The sequence below is a fragment of the Hylobates moloch genome, unplaced genomic scaffold (assembly GCF_009828535.3).
Source record: "Hylobates moloch isolate HMO894 unplaced genomic scaffold, HMol_V3 SCAFFOLD_1, whole genome shotgun sequence".
NCBI lineage: Eukaryota > Metazoa > Chordata > Mammalia > Primates > Hylobatidae > Hylobates > Hylobates moloch.
Window position 1 is genome coordinate 8,150,794 of NW_026652276.1, and position 22,093 is coordinate 8,172,886.

General features: G+C 37.8%; 1 protein-coding gene across 6 annotated transcripts in view; it reads left to right on the plus strand.

The window, feature by feature from the left end:
* The first annotated feature begins 202 nt into the window (after positions 1-202).
* The window catches only part of USP40 (ubiquitin specific peptidase 40), a 96,641-nt gene continuing 74,750 nt past the window's right edge, over positions 203-22,093 (plus strand). For 3 of the 6 annotated variants that reach the window (XM_032753736.2, XM_058437060.1, XM_032753739.2), the window contains exons 1-8: positions 203-301; positions 1,409-1,626; positions 4,179-4,246; positions 5,482-5,595; positions 8,287-8,451; positions 11,080-11,226; positions 14,447-14,590; positions 16,719-16,847. In XM_032753736.2, the coding sequence (XP_032609627.1) occupies positions 1,428-1,626; positions 4,179-4,246; positions 5,482-5,595; positions 8,287-8,451; positions 11,080-11,226; positions 14,447-14,590; positions 16,719-16,847 (966 nt within the window). In that variant the 5' untranslated portion in view covers positions 203-301; positions 1,409-1,427. Of the gene's footprint in view, positions 302-536; positions 641-1,408; positions 1,627-4,178; positions 4,247-4,372; positions 4,660-5,481; positions 5,596-8,286; positions 8,452-11,079; positions 11,227-14,446; positions 14,591-16,718; positions 16,848-22,093 lie in introns of those variants that run through there. The other 3 variants (XM_032753740.2, XM_058437059.1, XM_058437075.1) reach the window with 3 other exon arrangements.

The following is a 22,093-nucleotide window of genomic DNA, read 5'->3' on the forward strand; positions in this document are numbered from 1 at the left end:
TAAATGTGAACGAATGAGTGGTCCGCTGGCCGAGTGGACCCGCGAACTCACCAGCGGACTTGTAAGCGAGCTCACCTTTCCCGCTCCCGCTCCAGTTCCCAAGCTCTTGGAGCAGAAGAGTTACATTTCCCATAAGGCCCCGTGCGAGGGGCCGGCGCTCCAGCGGGGCATCCTGGGAAGCATAGTCCACGATCCATAAATCACTTTCTGGAGACCCGCCCTCGCCAACATGGCGGCGCCCAGTTGGGGCGGGTTCGTTTGCTTCGCGTTTTGGCCAGGGCGGGGGTCTGGGCTTTAGGCAGTAAGTGCGGCTGGCGGCCGGGGAATCCTGGGAGGGACGTGGGAAGCGTAGGGACAGTGTTGGTGGCACAGTCTGAGGAGGGCGAGGCGAGAGGCGGCCGAGGCCTGCCTGAGGACGCGGCACTCTCCTGGAGTCGGGGCAGTGGTCTCGGGCCACGGGGACCTCTGCCTTTTTGCGCCCCTGGGCCTGTGGTGGCTTGGAGGGCCTCGGCCGGCCGTAGGAGTTAGGAATTCAGGAATGCAGACAACGAGCTCAAGGCTAGACTCTCGAGTTGTGTTTTTTATAGTTTTCTTCCGAGGAAAAGAGAAATAATTGCATTTCAGCGCTTCCTGTCACTTGGTACCTATGCTAGGCGCTTTACGTTTCTCATCTCCAACTGACCCTCCGCCACATTCGATGTGAAACCTTGGGGAAGTCACCTAGGCCCCTAGGGCTAACGATGGGATTAATGGATACATATTGGAAGGCCTTTAGGCTTGATAATTTTAATGGCAGTCTCCCCCGCCCTCCGCCCCCCTTCCCCCCTCCCTCCCCAGTGAACTAACTTCCGGCCCAACAGCTTCGGGACTATGTACTAAACTGCTCTGAAAAAAGTTAACTTGATCCGTTTAATTTAAATGTCATAATCTGGTATATAGTACTGAAGGGTGTGACAAGCAGAGATTTTAGTGAGTTGATTCTCAGAATCTAGGGTTGGCTTTGCCATACCGGCAGTGGATTAGTTGTGGTGACAGGTTTTCTTTTTTATAGTGATGTGAACGTGCCTTTTTAAAAACAGCTATTACTTATTGTGGGCCAAACCCTGTACACTAAGTGCCCTTCTTTCGTTATGTCATTTGATAGTTTGAATGACCCGAAGAGACAGATGGTATCCCATTTTACACATAAGAAAACAGATTAACATATCCAGGGTCACACAGGTAGTTAGGATCCTGATAGGGATGAAAAAAATCTAGATCTTGCTGCCTCCAAAACCCAACTACTGTACATGGAAACAGTAGTCCTGGGTTCTAAGAAACAACAGAATCGACTCCCAAGTGTAAGGTAGCGGGATTTGGGGAAAATTTATTTTAAAAATAAAAGCATTTATATGTCACTTTTTTAAAGGGTAGCATTTAGTTTCACAATGTTTGGGGACCTATTTGAAGAGGAGTATTCCACTGTGTCTAATAATCAGTATGGAAAAGGGAAGAAATTAAAGACTAAAGCTTTGGAGCCGCCTGCTCCTAGAGAATTCACCAATTTAAGCGGAATCAGAAATCAGGGTGGAACCTGTTACCTCAATTCCCTTCTTCAAACTCTTCATTTCACACCTGAATTCAGAGGTATGCTATGTTATGTACATTTGACTAGCAATATGTACCGTCTTCTTTACATGTAATTAATTATGCAGAATCACAAATAGACCAATTATCTTAAAGATATATTCTACAGTATGTGTTTATTGTTGCAAATGTAAGATACAAATTGGTAATTCCCTCTGCAGAGAAATGTGAAGCTTAATCTTAAACATATCCTGGGTGATGACAATAATGTTTAGTAAAAAAATAAAACAATATATATTTTTTTAATTCCTATAATTTATAGTACAACATAGAGACAATTGTCATAAGTATCAGTCTTCATTATTGTTACACTGTTTGAGTTTTAAAATTTCTCCAGAATAACAAACACTTAAGCCAGAGTTATCCAACTAATTATATCTACCTTTCGGAGTGGGGAAGGGTGTCATATTATTTATATGGGTGCACAGTTGTTCATATGCATTTCTGAAATCCGGAAGGCTCACATGCTCATCTGATCTCACCTGAACTTGTTTGGCTTTAGAACCAGACCTGGTGTGAGGCTATTTACAGTTTTTAAGTTATCTCATGTGGGTGAATATTCATACATTCATTACAGGAATATTAATCTGCTGGATTAATGGAAACTGTCCCAGACCCTGCTGGGAATGTAACATTTTATATATATATAAAAATACTTTTTTCATATTATCTTTATAAACTCTGGAAATTCTGAATTCCAAAGACCCAGAGATTTTAGGTAAGGGATTGTGTGCAAGAAACAGACCCACAACCCAAATTAGCTAAATTTAAAAGGGGGGTTATTATAAGAATATAGGGGATCTCAGAAATCAGCTGCAAGAAGCCAGCCTGACCTTACTGGACCCTTGATTTCTTGCCCCTGTTTCTATATATTTCTCCCATATCCCATCTCTGCAAACCAGCTTCCTCCACAAGGGTCCTAGGAGCTGTGTTCCCATGAGCTCAGTGTGAACATTACTTTGCCTTCATCTGGCCCTGATTGCGGTCCCCAGCACTACATGGCTTTGGAGCTCAGCTCTCCACAGTGTCTCCATATTAGGAGGACAGACAGCCTGACTCATCCTGTATCTGGTTTGCCATGTTCCTCTTCCCTACTACCACCACATTTATCAAATCTTTGTGGTTCTTCTGTTGCTTCTAAGCTTAGAAAGACTTCCTGCCTCCAGAGATTTAGTAAATATTTACCACTGTTACCTTCCCAGGAGCAATTTAATGGGTTGGATTGCATGTGGGATTTAAGTGGTACCTCTTAGTCTTGACTCGATCCCCTCCATAAAAATATCTCCCTGATGCAAGCAGTAATTCCACCAGTAGAAATTTCCAGCACTAATAAGTAGATCCCTAATAGGGATAACACTTTTCCAGGTTTTAATATAGTTGAAGTTAAAGGACAACTTGAAGTAGAAACGTAGCCTCAGAGGGACTGAGGAAGATGGTGAAGTGTAGGGCAGGTCATGGAGAGTACCATTAGGCAAGAGTAGTACTGAGAGTCCCAGGCCAGCTTCCTCTCCAGCAGAGGGGATTGCTGGCCAAGCACATGATTTGACATCTTAGTGCACAATGTGGACTGCTTGTATAGCTTAGCCTGAATCCTGATGCTAATTGACAGGGAGGTATAATTTGGAAAGGATAAGGACTGTCAGAGAACTGGGGGAGAAAAATTTTGGAATAGTATTTTAAATAATAGGGCTAGATTGGGTTCCATTGTACTCCATTACAATGTAGCTGAGAGTACTGGGAGATTATTATAAAAGTTTTTGTATGGTTTTATGCTTTAACTTGTAGATCTGTAGTTCATTTTTGCCCAGTCCCAGCACTTAGAAAGAATATAACATTCATTAACAGTAAGCACTAGGGTAGCAGTAGTTTTTCAATAGGGAGACACATTTATCCCATTCCTTGTATCCCTGGAGGATATAAGAGTTTCCCAGTAAGAGTTCCTACCTAGGCTCGGATACGGACTTCTCAAAAGATTCAGATATGCCCCATTGGGTGGCACATCACCTAGATGTTGGGTGATAAAGAAATTCTGGAGACTCACATGGGGTTGCCACCTTCTTTTTCCAGATAAGACCACTGTCATCTGTTACTTCCTTCAACACGGAAAAGACATTTTCACACCAAAAAAAAGGGCATCTCAGAGTAAAAGGGGATCCTTCCCACGAAAGGATGGTTGTTAGCCTTACATGTGGCAGGAAAACTGCAACACTACTGTATTTCCTAAGATTCCTTTCAGCTTTGGGGACCTGATGCCATAGACAGTGGGAAGCCATGAAAGATTTCTGATGTTACTGTTTCTAGTTTTATGCATAAAGATTATTTTCCTTTCCTAGAATTAGGAAATGCTGAAGCCTTAGCATGACACTATTTTCTTAGAATCACTGGTTAAAAATGTTACAGGAAAGTAAAGTGTATAGAGTAAGGTATAAATACTGCCACAATCATATTTCTGAATCTACTTGATTTTACATAAAGGTGGTCTTGGCTTTCTGAAACAATTTTTTAAAATGAAATGATGTCGTTTGCATCTCTGATTCTACCTTTTTCTTTAGAAGCTCTATTTTCTCTTGGCCCAGAAGAGCTTGGTTTGTTTGAAGATAAGGATAAACCCGATGCAAAGGTATTATATCTATGATTTACTGGGGTGTTTTAGCGTATTCAGGAAATTTTTTTTAAAAAAGGAATTAAGTGACTTATTCACAAAGCAATAATTTTATTAATAATCAAATATGCTGTTTATTTTCAGAAAGTGACTTGGCCTATACCCTATGGGTAATGGAATTTTCCTTCTGAGGAAGAATCAGTTTTCCAAGTACAATACTGCTACTGCTTTATAAACATGTAACACTCTTTACTATGCTTATTCTTTCTTCTGGTGAAGGAAATATTTGCAGAACATCCACATTAGCTTCACCCAGAAGTCTGTTTAAAGCATTTTTTTGCAACAATACCCACCTCTCCACCCCACAAAAAAAATAGAGACTAGTATTCTTTCAATTTGGTACTCTGGAAATAAATTAAGTAATGAGTTAATTTATTATTTTGTTTGTTACTGTGGTGATATTTAAAGTGCAGATCTAATCATGTTCCTCCCTGCTTAAACATAACTCAAAAGTTTCTTATCATGTTCAGGCTCAAATTTGTACTCTAAGGAGTCTTTCATGATCTAGCCCAGTGCTTCTCAGGTTACCTGTGTGTCAAAGGACCTGTTTTTGTGTATTTCTTTTTATTCCCAATCTGTTGCAGATTAGCACTTTTCTAGTATATAATAAAAATGCCATGGGAATGTCAAATTGCCATTACAATTTCTAAATGCTTATTCTCCTTTCAATACTTAAAGTCTGGCCTACAGACCAGACTCTGAGCAACATTGCTCAGTCTGCCCCAGCCCTCACCACATCAAGTACGGCAGGAACTTGCTTGGAGCCAAGAGAAAGTGAGGCAGGGTGTGCTGAGAACTCCAGAGCGAGATACAGTATTGTGCCTGGAAAATTTCTACAGAGGGGAAATTATGTGTATCAGAGATATTTTAGAGAAATAATGGACTATTAGAAGAGATTCAAACTACTGTCAATCTGTAATCAATTGAGTGGTTTATTAAGGCCTATTTGAGTTTTAATGTTTATCTGAACCATATCAAGGTAGAAAACTCCAAATAACTATTATTTTTTTAGATTTAATTATAATTTTCACAGAAGAACCGAATCATAATTAGTTTTTCCCTTATAATAGGATATTTATAAACTTTCTCCTGAATGAACTGGAAGATACAAAAAAGCTAGTATGCAATTGTTTTCAAAAGCCTCAATCAACATTTAAAGAATTCATTTAGAAATATGTTTGTTTCTCATTCAGGTTCGAATCATCCCTTTACAGTTACAGCGCTTGTTTGCTCAGCTTCTGCTCTTAGACCAGGAAGCTGCATCCACAACAGACCTCACTGACAGCTTTGGGTGGACCAGTAATGAGGTACGAGGGTCAGCTCTCTAAGGAAGAGTTACCAGCAATAGAGGAAAGAATAAGACTGGTTTAATGTTACCTAACTTCCTTTAATTTTGTCTTAGGGTCTCAACATATTGTTTGAATGTTTCCTTCTCACATTAAAAAATTACAAGCCAGAAATATATATTTTTAGAACTTGCTGTATACAGGATTTTATGAATGGGTGTGATTTGGGGCTGGGGAGAAGATTAGAAAAACGGGGAGAAGTACAAGAGCTGATTTTTACAATTTCTACCCTAAGAGTCTTTATGTAGTCTAGTTGAGATACAACACCTATTACGTGGAGACTACCTACCATTTATATAGAAAACTGTTGATCAGTTTTTTAGTCTTTGACCAACAATAATGGATCAATTACATTGTAAGTAAATTTTTAAAAATTCTGTGTTTGTTATGTGCTTTGTGTTTGAATCCACATGTTCTGATTTGAAGGTTTGCTTCAGTCAAAAAAGTGAAATGGTTCTTGGCAGGTCTTTTTATTCCTGTCCTGACTTTCTCCTGACCTTCTCCATTTCTTTATGAATATTGTTGTATGTGAGCTTTCTCTCACTTTCCTGTTTGAGTTCTAAAAGCCATTCTACTGTATACAAACACTACACACTTGTCAGCAATGAGTAAAGGTGCTTGTTGCAAATATTGATGAGCTGTTATAGCTATACAAATCCAAACAAATCCCAGCCTACCATTTTTATATGGGATAGATGGATGTAATCCTGCAAAGACAGGTATAGGCAACTATCACAGAAGTTAAAGAGCAAATGATAGGAATACTGTTATATTGCCGTTAATGGTAAACTCTGAAGGGTGGTCTTCTAACCAGGAACACTCCTTAACTAGATGATACTAACTATGTGATTAAGGAGGTAAGGCATGGACTTTGAAGCAAAATGGAGTAATAATACATTCCCTAAACAAGTATGTTAAATTTCTTGTGTAGGGCTGGTATTTGGCGTTAATCCCTTTAACAACAACAACAAAAAAAACACTGTATTGAGATATAATTTACATGCCACAAAATTCACTCTTTTAAAGGGTACAGTTCAGTGGTGTTTTTTAGCATATTCACAGAGTTCTTCAACTATCACTACAATCAATTTTAGAAAATTTTTACCACGCCAAAAAGAAACTCCATACCCGTTAGCAGTAACTTTCCATCCCCCTCAACTCAGCCACTGGCAACCACTGACCTCCTTTCTGTCTCTATGAATTTGCTATTCTGGACATTTCATAGAAATGGAGTGATCCAATAGGTGGTCTCGTAACAGTCTTCTTTCACTTAAAGTACTGTTCTCAGGGTTCATTTATGTTGTAGTATGTGTCGATACTTCATTCCATTTTATTGCCAAATGAGATTCTATTGGATGGATATGCCACATGGTTTTTTTTTTGTTTTTTTTTTTAAATCTAGTCATTGGTTGATAGATTTTTCTTTGTTTTTGATAATGAGCTTCACTAAGTTACTGGTTTCTTCTTAATGCTGTGAAAATTTTTTTTGTTTTTTGTCTAAATAAGGTCTTGCAGAAAACCCTCTAGGACTGGACCTGCAGTGGTAGGAGAAGGACTCTGTGGTATCTTTGCCAAATGTAGGATTGTTTAGAAACAGCTTGAAAACTTCCACAAGTTTTCTATCCCATCATAGCCAGTGATATTAGATAAATTACATCCTTGAGGATCTTGTATTTTAAAAGGCAAGATAGAAATCCTCCAGCTTTCATCCACTTTATCTGCTGCTCTTCACACGAAACTTTTTTTTTTTTGAGATGAGGTCTCACTCTCTCACCAGCCTGGGGTGCAATGGCATGATCATAGCTCACTGCAGCCCTGGGTTCAAGCTGTCCTGCTGCCTCAGCCTCCCAGGTAGCTGAGATTTTAGGCATGAGCTATTGCTCTTGGTTGAAACTTATTTTTGAAATTGTCTTCCCTTATCGCCTCTGCTTCTGAACTCTCCATTTGTTCCTCTCCTTCCTTTCTACTTTTTTTGTTGAAGTCAAAAGTGACATCCCTGTGCCAAGTCCTGGGGCCTCACTCTTCTGGCTCTCCCCGCAGCTGCTCTTCCTCCTCTTCTCCACTTCTCAGTCTTGGCGTGCCCCTTGGTTTGGTTATAAATTTTTCTTAAGCAGAAGTTCACACACAACTGCGTGACTCATAATGGATTAAAGCAAGTTCCATCAGGATTTTTTTCTCAGTAACACCGTGTTAGTCTTGTTTTAGTTGTTTTTACCTCAAAGCAGTACATTCTAGTTCTTTTCTATTGTTGATAATTCAGACTATTGACATGTGCTCTGATCTCAGTGAGGTGTTCCTGTGCAGACACTGCCAGCTCTTAGACACTGGTCTGTGCCTGGTATATCCCTCTCTGCTTTCTGTGGCATGGCCATGTGTATGGTTTCCCACAAGAATAAATGCACATTCTGGGTGTCAAAGGAATTAAGTTATATGTACACACTGAACACAGCCTGTTCGTATTTTCGTTTTTTAGTATAAATAAAAATAGGTGGTAATCTCTTAACCAGCTCAGCTTGTTTTGCTGAGTCATTCTTATATTTGATCTTCGGATTGCTTGATAAATCTTGAGTTTTTATTGACTAGTGTTTGTTTTTTTAATGTTTTAAAAAATCTGAAGCCCAGAATTACATCTAAAAGTTACCTGTTTTGTAGGAAATGAGGCAACATGATGTGCAGGAACTGAATCGAATCCTCTTCAGCGCTTTGGAAACTTCTTTAGTTGGGACCTCCGGTCATGACCTCATCAATCGTCTGTATCATGGAACCATTGTTAACCAGATTGTTTGTAAAGAATGTAAGAACGTCAGCGAGAGGCAGGTAAATATGCACAGTATTTTAGTAATAAGTTATGTTGTAAATTATAATCCATGTAATTAAATGTATGATGTATAATGCCACACAAGGATTAAAGTGTTTATTACTAAAAGTAATTTATTGAGTTTTTTTTCTTCTAACTATACCTAAATCATGAGCCTATAATCCAGATTTCTCCATGTAGATTGAAAGAAGCAAATATCTTGAAACTTAATCTTTTATTCAGTACCCTAATATTTGGAAAATAGATTTGGGGGATATTTACAAATAGAAGACTGTGGCCTCATATGAGAAGCCAGTGTGATCATGGTTGGAATATTATAAAGAAAGTTAATTAGGGAGGTAATAAAAATAGATAATACTGAGGACCAAGGAGTGTTTAATTTGACAAACATCTGTAATTAAATATTGGATTTAGTTTATTAATATTCTTCAGAAAGTTCATTTATATATGTGTGCTTGTATTTATATATTACATATAAAGCTATTGTAATCCTGTGTTAGTTAGTATAACCTTCAGTTCTTTGTAATGACACATATTGCCCATTTAATCTAATTGGAAATTAGAAATTGGAAATTTGCTCATGTAAATATAATCCTGTTTGCCCTACAAATCTTATATAGTCAATTATCACTGAATTCATCACTGATCCTTTAATAAAAGGCTGCTTTTGTTATTTATGCCAAGGAAGTTTATGTATTTATATGAGGACAAAATTACCATTTTCTTTTTTTTTTTTTTTTTTTTTTTTGAGATGGAGTCTTGCTTTGTCGCCCAGGCTGGAGTTCAGTGGCACGATCTCGGCTCACTGCAAGCTCCACCTCCCGGGTTCACGCCATTCTCCTGCCTCAGCCTCCCGAGTAGTTGGGACTGCAGGTGCCTGCCACCATGCCTGGCTAATTTTTTGTATTTTTTTAGTAGAGACGGGGTTTCACCATGTTAGCCAGGATGGTCTCGATCTCCTGACCTCGTGATCTGCCCACCTCGGCCTCCCAAAGTGCTGGGATTACAGGCATGAGCCACCGCGCCTGGCCCAAAATTACCATTTTCAAATGTGTTAATTGCTTTTTTGAAAATAGATGTGTATATAAAAATATGTGATTTTCAGGACGCTGAGGCAGGAGAATCACTTGAACCCAGGAGGTGGAGGTTACAGTGACCCGAGATTGCACCACTGTGCTCCAGCCTGGTGACAGAGCAAGGCTCCGTCTCAAAAAAAAAAAAAAAGTGATTTTTTAAGTTTGGAAATAATTAAGATGTTGTGTGTGTCTTTGAATTACCACATGCTTGACTTAACTATGATGTAGTAAATCAGAGTATTTTCAAAACAACGTATGTAAGGCCATTATAAATTAAAGACATTAACTTTTCACATATATACTATAAACCATTTACTGTATAAATGTTACTTTTAGTACTTAAAATCTTCATGAGTTAAGAAGCGCCCTATTTTCTTTTTTTGAGACAGAGTCTCGCTGTCGCCCAGGCTGGGGTGCAGTGGCTCAATCTCGGCTCACTGCAGGCTCCACCCCCCGGGGTTCACGCCATTCTCCTGCCTCAGCCTCCCGAGTAGCTGGGACTACAGGCGCCTGCCACCTCGTCCGGCTAATTTTTTGTATTTTTAGTAGAGATGGGGTTTCACCGTGTTAGCCAGGATGGTCTCGATCTCCTGACCTCGTGATCTGCCCGCCTTGGCCTCCCAAAGTGCTGGGTTTACAGGCGTGAGCCACCGCACCCGGCCGCGCCCTATTTTCATTCCCCCAAATCTCTTAAAATAAAGCTGTTGCACACACATACAGAACTATAAATATGAATTAAATTTGCCGAATTGTAAGTGCTTATTACTAGACTTATATGATTCAAATGTAGTTACAGCAGATTTCATAAACCCTCTTTTTACAAACTATTCTCTTGAATTTTCATAGGAAGAAAATTCTTCTTATCCTAGCTTAATGTAATTCTTTTTTTGAGATGGAGTCTCACTCTGTTGCCCAGGCTGGAGTGCAGTGGCGCAATCTCGGCTCACTGCGACCTCCACCTCCCAGGTTCAAGCAATTCTCCTGCCTCAGCCTCCCAAGTAGCTGGGACTACAGGCATGCACCACCACACCCAGCTAATTTTTTTGTATTTTTAGTAGAGATAGGGTTTCACCATATTGACCAGGCTGTTCATATAATTTTTTTTCTTATAACTTCTTTAGTATATCTTAAGGCAACCCTAGCAAAAGAAAATAAAGAAATGGAGTTTGCATTAGAAAATTCAACCCTGCCCTTGCTCTTATAGTCTAGAGTCTAAAACAGTACTGTATACCTTGTATATATGCACTTCTGAATTCAGATAGGTGTCTTATTGTGGTTTATATTTCCTCATAAAACAGATTTTATTGTATCTGTAGTAAATTCATAAACTTTTCTTTTTTCTGATATATTTTAAGGTAAATTATAGTTTGATTTCAAAAGAAGGATAATTTAGTGTTATGAACTTCACAACATCTAATCAGGAGATCTACATCTTTATTTGTAATGTTTTGGAAAACATGTATCTGATTATTCCCAATATATATGTGAGTTGATGATGTGTTTGTAAACCTCTGAAATTGTTTTTCAATATTATATTCATGTCTATTTCAGGAAGACTTCTTAGATCTAACAGTAGCAGTCAAAAATGTATCTGGTTTGGAAGATGCTCTCTGGAACATGTATGTAGAAGAGGAAGTTTTTGATTGTGACAACTTGTACCACTGTGGAACTTGTGACAGGCTGGTTAAAGCAGCAAAGGTAAAGACAGATACCTGCTTTTTCCCAGGGTCCCCACTTTGTAGTTAGTACAAGTCAACTTGTATGAAAGTCTCGAGGATATACTTGAAGCTGTTGACACTAAGGATTGAAAAGATATTTACATCATTATCTGTATTTTAATTTTTTACAATAATGAATTTTTAAGGCTTTCAACCCAACAGTTCACCCAACTTCCTTCTCTCCGGGGAAAACTTTATTTGTACCTCAGTGTTTCATAAGTATCCCTCCTTTTTGCAATTACTGTTGTGAAAAAAGATGTATATATTTTTATTTCTGCCACTGAGAAGCTTGTTGAGCTTTGCTTTCTTTGTTTACTACTATGAAAATAGATGGCTGTCTTCATTTTCTTAATATACAGTTATTTTATAATCTTGACATATGTTCTTCCTCAATCTGGCAAATCCAATATAGCCTTACCTCCTCCTCCTACCGGAGGGGGAGGGGGGGGGCAGGTACTTAATTTGCTAATTAAGGAATTTAACAGAATACTTCTGGTTTTCTTTCTGTACAGTCAAGCAAAATATAAGACAAAAGAAAGTCAGGACTAAAGCAACTGATATCTTTTGCCACGTGAGAGCTAAGAGAGAAAAGTAAAACAAAGTAATAAACATAGAATTCTGACATTTCTCAAATTTATTCATCACATTCATATATCAGTAGCCATTCCTGTAGTATAATTCATAGTTATTTTCCATTCCAGGAAAGAAGAGATACTTTGATAAGAGGAGAAATGAGAGGCAACTACTGTTTAGCTTAGTGGAACACCTCCCTGGTGTTATTTTCATGCATCTTAAGTTTGGCACATTCCAGCTCCTTTCTAATATGGCAGGGATTTATTTATTTTTTTTTTTTTTTTGAGACGGAGTCTTGCTCTGTCACCCAGGCTGGAGTGCAGTGGCGCAATCTTGGCTCACTGCAAGCTCCGCCTCCCGGGTTCACGCCATTCTCCTGCCTCAGCCTCTCCGAGTAGCTGGGACTACAGGCGCCCGCCACCACGCCCGGCTAATTTTTTTGTATTTTTTTTTTTAATAGAGACGGGGTTTCACCGTGGTCTCGATCTCCTGACCTCGTGATCCGCCCGCCTCGGCCTCCCAAAGTGCTGGGATTACAAGCGTGAGCCACCGCGCCCGGCCGGCAGGGATTTATTATATCAGCACTTTGACATTTCTGAAAATCCCTCTGCCACATATTGGTGTTTTATCCCAGTACTGATGTGAGGTCTCTCTCTGTGCTTTACTGGCTAAGCCCTTTGGGTCCAGGATATCTATTTGTTCTAAGGGAGACTGACATCTGAATAACTCTTTTTGGAGGACAGATTTTAAAAAATGTTTTGTGGAGTTTTTTTTCCCCACTTTATCTTCTAGCAGCCATTCATTTATATTTCCTTTTCACAATTCCCTGTGATTTCTCACTATGGAATTGTTCTTTAATGTATTTTTCACACACTTAATTTCCACCAAAAGCATTACCAATGCTAGTTAATTGCTAAGTACTAGTAATTCATTAACATTAATATAAAAATGATTATTATAGATAAATATATCTATGTCTATGTATGTATATTAATACCATTTCCTCTGGCCTGGATGTGCTGTCTCTAACCTTCTCTGGGCCTTCCTTCTCAGCTTCTTGTACCTATGGCCAATATGGCATCAACCCTGCTGCTGTCGTTATTATCTGCAGTGGTGACATTCCCACTGCTGCGGGTGATGTGATGAGCTGTTCATAAACATCATCAGCTTGAGCTCAGTTCACTCAGTGGGTTACTGAACATTGTCTTAAACAGCTACCACAAGAGACATATTTATGTGGTCACTTCATTATGACAGAGATAGCACTATTCCTATAGCTGACAATTATTGAATTTTTCCAACAAATAAAATGGGCATTGATTTAGATAATACACAATACTGATTTTGTATCCTGGAGATTATAGATGAAACTATAATAAAACCTTAAACCCTATGCCTATAGGTTTCACGGGAAGATTGAATTTTATACTGTTTCACCTGTATTTCCATCCAGTTTTTGCCCCTTCATCAAACCCAAAGAGAGAGGTTTATCATTTGCTTATTTATTTTGTATTTCACTTTGGTGTATAAACTTCAAAGTTTGGAATAGTGTTGGAAAGATACCTACACATTCAGCTTTTGGTTAGACTTCATGTTCACTTTACAAAATAAGAACCTTTTGCTAAACAAATGCAGTTTTTAAATATACCTTTTATCAAATTTCTTTAATTCTTTCTCAGTGGAAGTTTTTTGATCTTGATACTTTTAAATTTATATTCTATTCTATGCATTGGATTTGTTGCATTCTAAGTTTATGTTTGGCTGTACTGCTAAATAAATGCAGATTTTCTTGTCCTAAGCAGTCTTTTCTCAGCCACATTATAGTTGAGTTACTCAGTTTTTTTAGATGCATTTTTAGAGCTTGTTTGAAAATCTACCGTGTTGTTATATTGCTGGGTTTTTTTGTTTTTGTTTTTCTTCATTCAATTTTTTTTTTTTACCCACTACATTTGTGGAACTGTTTTTTTTAAAATATATTTTTAGCACTGTTAGATACATTTGATTATGGGTAATTTTATATATCAGGGAGGATTTTTTTTCTCCTCACAGACCAATCATCCAAGAGGTTGGGCACAGCTGATACTCTTAAAAAGCAGCTTAATCCCAGTCAATAGGTTTTAGCCCTTGGGGAAATTAGAGGCCTTTTGCAAGTCTCACGAAAGCTATGAATCTTCTCCTCAGAAAAATACATATGCACATACAATTTTTGTATCATTTCAGATCCTTTAAAACAGGTTCCTAGGTCCCAGGTTAAGAGCTCCAGTTCTTCACTGATTAAAAAGAACTGTAGACCTGCCAGGTAAAGTGGAGACACCAAGGATGAAGTTGAAAGGCCAGAAATTGGGCAGGAAATAGGCACCACTCATCAAATAGTATTTCAGGATATCAACACTAAAGATAAAACTGGCTTGTAAATTATTAATTGTAAGCACAAATGAGTGGCTCCACCTTTAGACTTATAAAATAGATGAGTTGACATCCAGTTATGTTGAATCCATGGTAATGAGTTTACGTAATATTTCTCTTAGAACTGTATCGTAGGTTGTTTTTTCAGACCTTAAGAAACATTATGTATCCTTTTATATAACCCTGTTTTTAAAAAGCTTTGTAAATTTTTCTTTTAACAGTCGGCCAAATTACGTAAGCTGCCTCCTTTTCTTACTGTTTCATTACTAAGATTTAATTTTGATTTTGTGAAATGCGAACGCTACAAGGAAACTAGCTGTTACACATTCCCTCTCCGGATCAATCTCAAGCCCTTTTGTGAACAGGTTTGAACTATTTTATTTTTAAATTCTTTCTTTTCCCCTGTCAAGATTGAATCTATTATTGACCTGATTTTCAGTTGGTTTATTGTGAGAATCTCTAAACCTTGGCACTATTGACATTTTGCGTTAAATTATTCTTTGTTGTGGGAGACTGTCTCATGCATTAGGGTGTTTAGCAGCATCCCTGCCCTCTACCTATTGGATGACAGTAGCATCCTCACTCCCCCTCCCTCAGTTGTGACAACCAAAACTGTCTTCAGACAAAGCCAAGTATGTCTCCTGGGAGGACGGCATGGGCAAGATTGACCCTGTTCGGGAACCACTGATTTATTTAGAGTCATTTTGAATTTCCAAAGTATAGATTTGTTCCCAGTTCTTTTTATTAAACCCTTCTTTAAAATATTTGAAATGAAAATTTATGAACAAAATTAGAAGTTACCTTGCATTTAGAAAACTTACCATTAATTGGTACCACTAATTTGGATTTAGTTTATTTTACATGTAATAATGAATTTATGCATCTAGAAAGTCAAGAAGCAAATGGAAATTCACTAGTCTAGAATCTGTAATCCTTAAGACATAGGGAAAGAAAAGGTTTTGAAAACAAATTAATTACAAAATCAACCTACTTTATAAGCCATTTAAAAATGTTTTCTATAACATTGCTGTACATGCCAAGGTCTGGGTGAAAAGAGTAATTATTTTTTATCACAAATCATTCTTATATGTTTATTCAGAATAGAATAGAACATTTATTAGCTAGCTATTGAGTTTCTGTGTAAAAAAAGTAATCTTTTTCTAAACATTCTTAAATTCAGGGTCTTCACACATGGGCCTTCCTTTACTTCAAGCCAAATTGCTGAACTTTTTGGGGTTTTTTTGTTGTTTGAATTACCACTCAAAGGTTCTAATATTCTGTTGCCCCTGAGGCTATTATTGACATACCCAAATAAATAATTTTCCCAGAGTTAGTTAATATAATTGTTTCTTGTTTTATAAAAGATAGTTTGTCACATGATTTTAACATACTTTGATGTAACAAAACTGAAATAAGTGAAGAAATTGAGCACTTATCTAGGAAGTCCACATTCATTTTACTTTTGGATTTCTGTATTAATGGAAAAAAGTCACTTGGCATCTTTGTGTACACCTTGTCTTTTGCCTGTACTAGACATTTTAAAATGCTGCCCACTTAAAAAGTTTAATATTTTAAGCAAATAAATTCTTAAAATAACTGACACCCATCAAGTGGCCACCATATGTACATCTGAACATCACAGATGAGCACTGACTGAGTTTAGACGTCAAAGCCAGAAGAGAGCTTATATCATGTAATTTTAGGTCCCTCAGATGTGAAAAAGGTTTCTTTTTTCTTCTGCATCAGAAATTTAAATAAACATCTTTAAAGTACCTCTTAATCTAAAGTAGCTTTTCATTTTATTTTGTTTCTAATTGCTAGTGTAGGAGTACATCTCTTTGATCACTCATGATTATGGAGCATATTATTATAGAAAATGTTGATCATAGAATTAATAAAACAAGAAAGAACCTCTTCCACTAAACTGCCTCTAAACAAAAACAACTGATAGTCGTAATTACTAAGTTCCTATTCTATACAGAGGACTGTAGTGTCAGGAGGGGTGACAGTTGATCTGGCTTTGACTTTGAGGCACATGACAACCTGGACTATTTCAACTAGATAGATATCAATTTAAAAAAGGGGATGCATTTTAAAAGAAGAGTGCATCTGTAAAGCAGCATAAATAGATATTGTACGAAGATGGGTTTCTCTTGCTAAAAATTTCTACAACAGACTCACTGATAGGGTAACATATTTCATTGTCATATTGGCTTACATGATCTTAGCCAAAGTACATAAAAGTAATGTATTTTTCAGGTACATGTGTTCGTGGTCAACTAAGAGGCATAATTTGATTGGTGTAGTGTGACTGGCCATTAGATCAATTAATTTAAAAATTTCAAATTTAAAGCCAATTACTTGAATTCATCTTTACTCTTAAATAACAGTGAAGTTTCTTATTAATTTCAGTAGTTGAAATTATTTTTTCTGTTGATTATTATCAGAATTTTATGAAAACTATATCAGTATTTTTGTTCTTTTTTCTTTTAGAGTGAATTGGATGACTTAGAATATATATATGACCTCTTCTCAGTTATTATACACAAAGGTGGCTGCTACGGAGGCCATTACCATGTATATATTAAAGATGTTGATCATTTGGGAAACTGGCAGTTTCAAGTACGTATAGAAATTCGTTTAGAAATATCTTTGCAATTTCTTTTCTATTCCTATTATTTTGTTGAGGATATTTTACCATTTATTATATATCCACTCTATAGAAAACTTTGATAGGCACTGAAAGTTAATACAGATACAAGTTTTAAATTTTTATTTCTATTTTTTTATTTATTTTTATTTTATTATTATACTTTAGGTTTTAGGGTACATGTGCACAATGTGCAGGTTTGTTACATAGGTATCCATGTGCCGTGTTGGTTTGCTGCACCCATTAACTCGTCATTTAGCATTAGGTATATCTCCTAATGCTGTCCCTCCCCCCTCCCCCCACCCCACAACAGTCCCCGGAGTGTGATGTTCCCCTTCCTGTGTCCATGAGTTCTCATTGTTCAGTTCCCACCTATGAGTGAGAACATGCGGTGTTTGGTTTTTTGTCCTTGCGACAGTTTACTGAGAATGATGTTTTCCAGTTTCATCCATGTCCCTACAAAGGACATGAACTCATCATTTTTTATGGCTGCATAGTATTCCATGGTGTATATGTGCCACATTTTCTTAATCCAGTCCATCGTTGTTGGACATTTGGGTTGGTTCCAAGTCTTTGCTGTTGTGAATAGTGCCGCAATAAACATAATTTCTAAATAATTTCACACATACAGAAAAATTACCAGAATAGTAAAAACACCTCCTGTATACCCTTTACCTAGATTCTCTGATTGTTAGCATTTTGCCACATTTGTGCATGTGCATACACAGACACACATTATTAACGTTATCATTATTAGTGCGAACCATTTGAAATTAAGTTGAAGACACCAGGTCCCTTTACCACGAAATACTTCAGTGTTTATCTTCTAAAACCAAGGATATTATCTTACATGAGCATTGATTAAAGTAAGGAACTTCTAACATTGATATAATATTGTTGTCTAATAGTTATGTTCAGATTCCACCAGTTTTCCAGTTCACATCTTTCATGGCAATGTTTCCCCCACTCTTAGTGTCAAATCCAGTGTCAGGCATGGTATTTAGTTAGCTAACTCTCCTGTAATCTGGAACCATTCCTTAGCTATACAGTTACTCCATTATCATAAAGAGACAGCACAATTCCTATAGCTGACAATTATTGAATTTTTTCTGAAAAATAAAATGAGTATTGGTTTAGATAACACACAATATTAATTTTGTATCCTGCAGATGGCGAGTGAACATGTGATAAAAACAATAAATCTCATGTCTATAGCTTTCACAATAGAATTTAAAACCAGGGTGAATTTTGTCCTGTTTATTATATGTAGTTATGTCTTTCATGGTTGCTCTTTGAAACAGTGCTCAATAACCACTGATTGAATTACATTTAAAACTTTGATCTTCCTAGAATGGTTTCCTATGAGAGGTATAAGAAGGATTTTTTTCCACTTGAAAAAATTACCTATTTCTATTTATTGAGTAGTAAGTTTTTCTCTACCAATCTACTGTGCCAGTTCTGTTATGTCTACTGTTCATTTTTGTGTGAGTCTGTTTTTCAGCTCTCTATTCTATTCCATTGTTCATTTTTTTCTATTCCTGGGCAAATACCACATTGTCAATTTCCATAGCTTTGTAATAAGTCTTGATCTCTGGTAGGACAAGTCTCCCTACATGCTGTCATTCTTCAGGAGTGTGGGACGTGTCTTCATTTTTTATGCTTCCGTGTACATTTCTAGAATCACCTTGTCAGTAATCTCACAGATGCACATGTGTGTGCACATACACATATACACACACATACTCAGTGGGATTTCCTGTCTTCATGTGTGCACAAGATATACCTTTTCATTTTCTAAAGTCCCTTTAATGTCTTATTAAAAAGTTTTATAATATTTCTCAAAAAAAGAATTTGCAGATGTTCTGAGGGAAAGTGCTAACCGGTGTCTAGTTCCTAGAAAATTATAATCTATTACACATCAACCCCAGACACAGTAAAACGTCTATGAGTAAGTCACAAACCGTTATATTAGGATGTAAAATGCTTAAAGCATAGCTTCCTGTTATCAGAAAGTTACCGCTGTTGTTGACGAATACTTGCTCCACATTTACTTGTAATACGGCATCTTGTGGTGCCAGCAGTATCCAAGATGCACAGTCCCTTTGATGACACTCAGCCATCTTTTCAAAATGTTCATCTGTGTTTCTGACGTTCTATCAGTTGTATTTGGAACGTATTGAGAGATATATGTTCTGTAAAGTTTGGATATGAAAAAAGTCAAACTGTGTTCTACCAGGAACATGTTTACCAGGGAGATGATCTATGCCTAAATTTTGTGTTTTCTGGAGTGTTTGTGGCTGGTGTATTGAAATGCAGCTTTCTTTAGTATGTTGATTTTATATACTAAAATACATAAAATATTAAACAATTTATATACTAACAACCAATAATCTTGCTAAACACTCTTATGTTGAAGTCATCTATGGAAAAAGACAGTTTTGTTTTACCTGTCCAAATCCTTTGTCTTCCATTTCTTTTGCTTACTGCAGTGAGTGGGACTCCCATTCTGGCTTGGGAAAGCTTGTACAAGCATCACTCTCGAAAGCTTGTGTCACATTTGCCAAGATACAGCTTGCCGGGCACCTTCCCAATTAGATGAAATGGAACACTTGTTATCCTCATCTACTGTGTTTCAGCCCTCAATGTTACCATGTTTAATTTGAGCCTATCCTTATCGTGTTATTATGCCTTCCCTCAAACTACCTTCTTGTATTTTTAGTTTCCCACAGTAGAGAATCCTTAAGAAAGTGGCCTTCTCACTCCGCCTTAAACTCCCCTTATCTTATCAAATAGGCTTTATTTTGCTCTCTCTTTAAGATGAAGCCTTTCATTAGATTCTGATCGAAGCTTGTCCATGTCTGGTAAATGTTTATTATGGTGTTCAATTTTTTGCCTTGCCCATTCCCATTGCAGTTCGTGGCTCTTTTCTTCCAGTTGTGCCTCCACCTGTTGTGACCTTTTTCAATATTGCCGTGTCTCTCTTCAGTCTTAGGAAGTGCTCCCAGCCTCTGTGCTAGCCCAGGTTCCACCTCAGGGAGTGTGCCCCTACATTCCTTGATGCCTGCGACAGTTTTTGCTCAGACAGTTTGAAGATTTGAGGTATTTTTCTAGCCGGCAATATTTATCCTCAGTTTTTTGATGCATAAAATATCTGTTTGCAATTTCATCTTCAGGTTTATCATTGAGGTCATGTACAAAGGCAGCTTCACACTCTGGTGAGGCAGCATGTTTTGAGAGTAGTGATTCTCTCTTCCTTGACTTTCTTTTGGGTTGTGGTTTCCTGGACATGTCTTTTGCAGTTTTGTGCTCATTTCTTTAGAATTGATCAGCTTCTTTCTAGCAGCATCAGAATCTCTTCCCAGTTCTATGACATGACTCGAAGGGCAGGCAGGCATTCCTTCATGTGGCTTCAGTCTCTGCACTGCCTGTCCATTTTTGAAGCTCTAACACCTTAGCAAGGTCTTCCTCGGGGCTTAGAGAACAATAGAATATTGTGCTTGGTATGTTTTCTTGTTAATGGCTATCAAGCATCCCATTTGTTATTTTTTTTTCTTATTGTTCTGTTGTTTAAGAATCACTAGCTTTTCATCTAGAGCTTCATGGTGTTCAGATAATGATTTTGTGCTTCAAGAATTTCACCTGCAGTAGATATATCTGGTGGACACTGTGCTTGTCTCTTTACTACCATTATCCTGACAGATCCCCTGTGCCCACAGACAAAGGGTCCCAAATATTCTAATTGTAGCCAGGTAGTGTTCTTTCTACTTATAGTTCAGCAATTACTTCTTCCCTTTGAAGGAGCTGTGCCTTGCATACATGGAGTTCTTCAGTAGGTACTGCCTGTAAGGAGTAGTTTTCAGGACCAATCTCATGTAATTTTCCCTGGGTTAAAGCCAACATTTTAGTCTCTCTTAGTGTGCCTGGAAGATGATCCCTTTCTTCTAGCATGGAGGCCACTAACTACAAAATGTGAATGTAGATCTAGCTATAAAGAGGAGCCTGATCCATGCCTCCAGCTTCCTGGGGTGACTTTGGCTTCACAGTGGTTGGGATCATTTGGAACATCATCTTGCACATTTGAGGAAGTGGGGCAAAGAAGGCTCCATGACAGCACCCAATTGGCAGCTGTATGACTGGACCAGCGTGTCCCAACATGTATGGCCAGGGTCAGACACTGGCAGAGTGGAGAAGGACTGGGCCCAGCCTATATGTCACCTGGATCAACTTGTCATACGTTGGGCTCATAGGCTTGAGCATCATCTCTACAATGCCGATTTGCCTCTTCCCTCCAGTCATGTTTAAATCTCTTATTCCATTGTCATAAATTTCTTCAAGCACCTTAAGCATACTTATTATTTTCTCTCTGATAATTGCAGCATCTGAAGACTTTGTAGGTCTGACTTGGATATCTTTTGATGTTGCTGATTCTATTTCCTTGTGATTTTGGTATTGTGGACTGTAAGCTTCTTGCTTTGCTTGTTTGTTTGCTTTTTAAGAACTTGATTTATGGGAGTAATTTGAGGACTGAGTTAAAAGTGCCTTCTTCCAAGAAAGATTTGTGTTTGTCTCTAACACAAGCCTGGGATCACTACCAGCCCTTAACAACATTAAAATCAATTTGATGGTTTTAGAGCAATACAGCTAGTATGAATTTGGGACACAAACCCACATGAGGACCTACTTGTGATTATTAAAGGACATTTTTCCCCCTTCATCCAGTATCAAGGTCAAGGCAAGCCAGTTCCTCATTGTCCTTTATTGTAAGGTGGATTTTTTTTCTAGGTCGTGGTTATATTGAAGGTACAGCCATTTAGGGATTCCAACTTTTTGCTGGATTTTATCATTGTGATATATTAAAAAGTATATATTTGGTCATTCTTTCCAGTTCCCGTTCCTAGCACAGAGCTCCTTGGAACTTCCTGAGTGAGAGGAGTGTCTTTTGTTATTCATAATGGGCCCCTTTCCACCATACCTGAGTTGATGTTAATGAAGTCACTCTTAGATGCCTCAGGATGGAGGCTGGTTGCCAGAGAAGCCAGTCCCATTATTAGAGGGTTGAAACTTTCATTCCTGCTTCCCTGACCTTGGGGAGGGGAGAGAGACAGGAAGTTGAGTTCAGTCACCAATGACCAGTGATTTATTTAATCGGTCATGCCTCTGTAATGAAACTTCAGTGAAACTTCTTGAAAAATGAGGTTTGGGCATTTCTGGGTTGGTG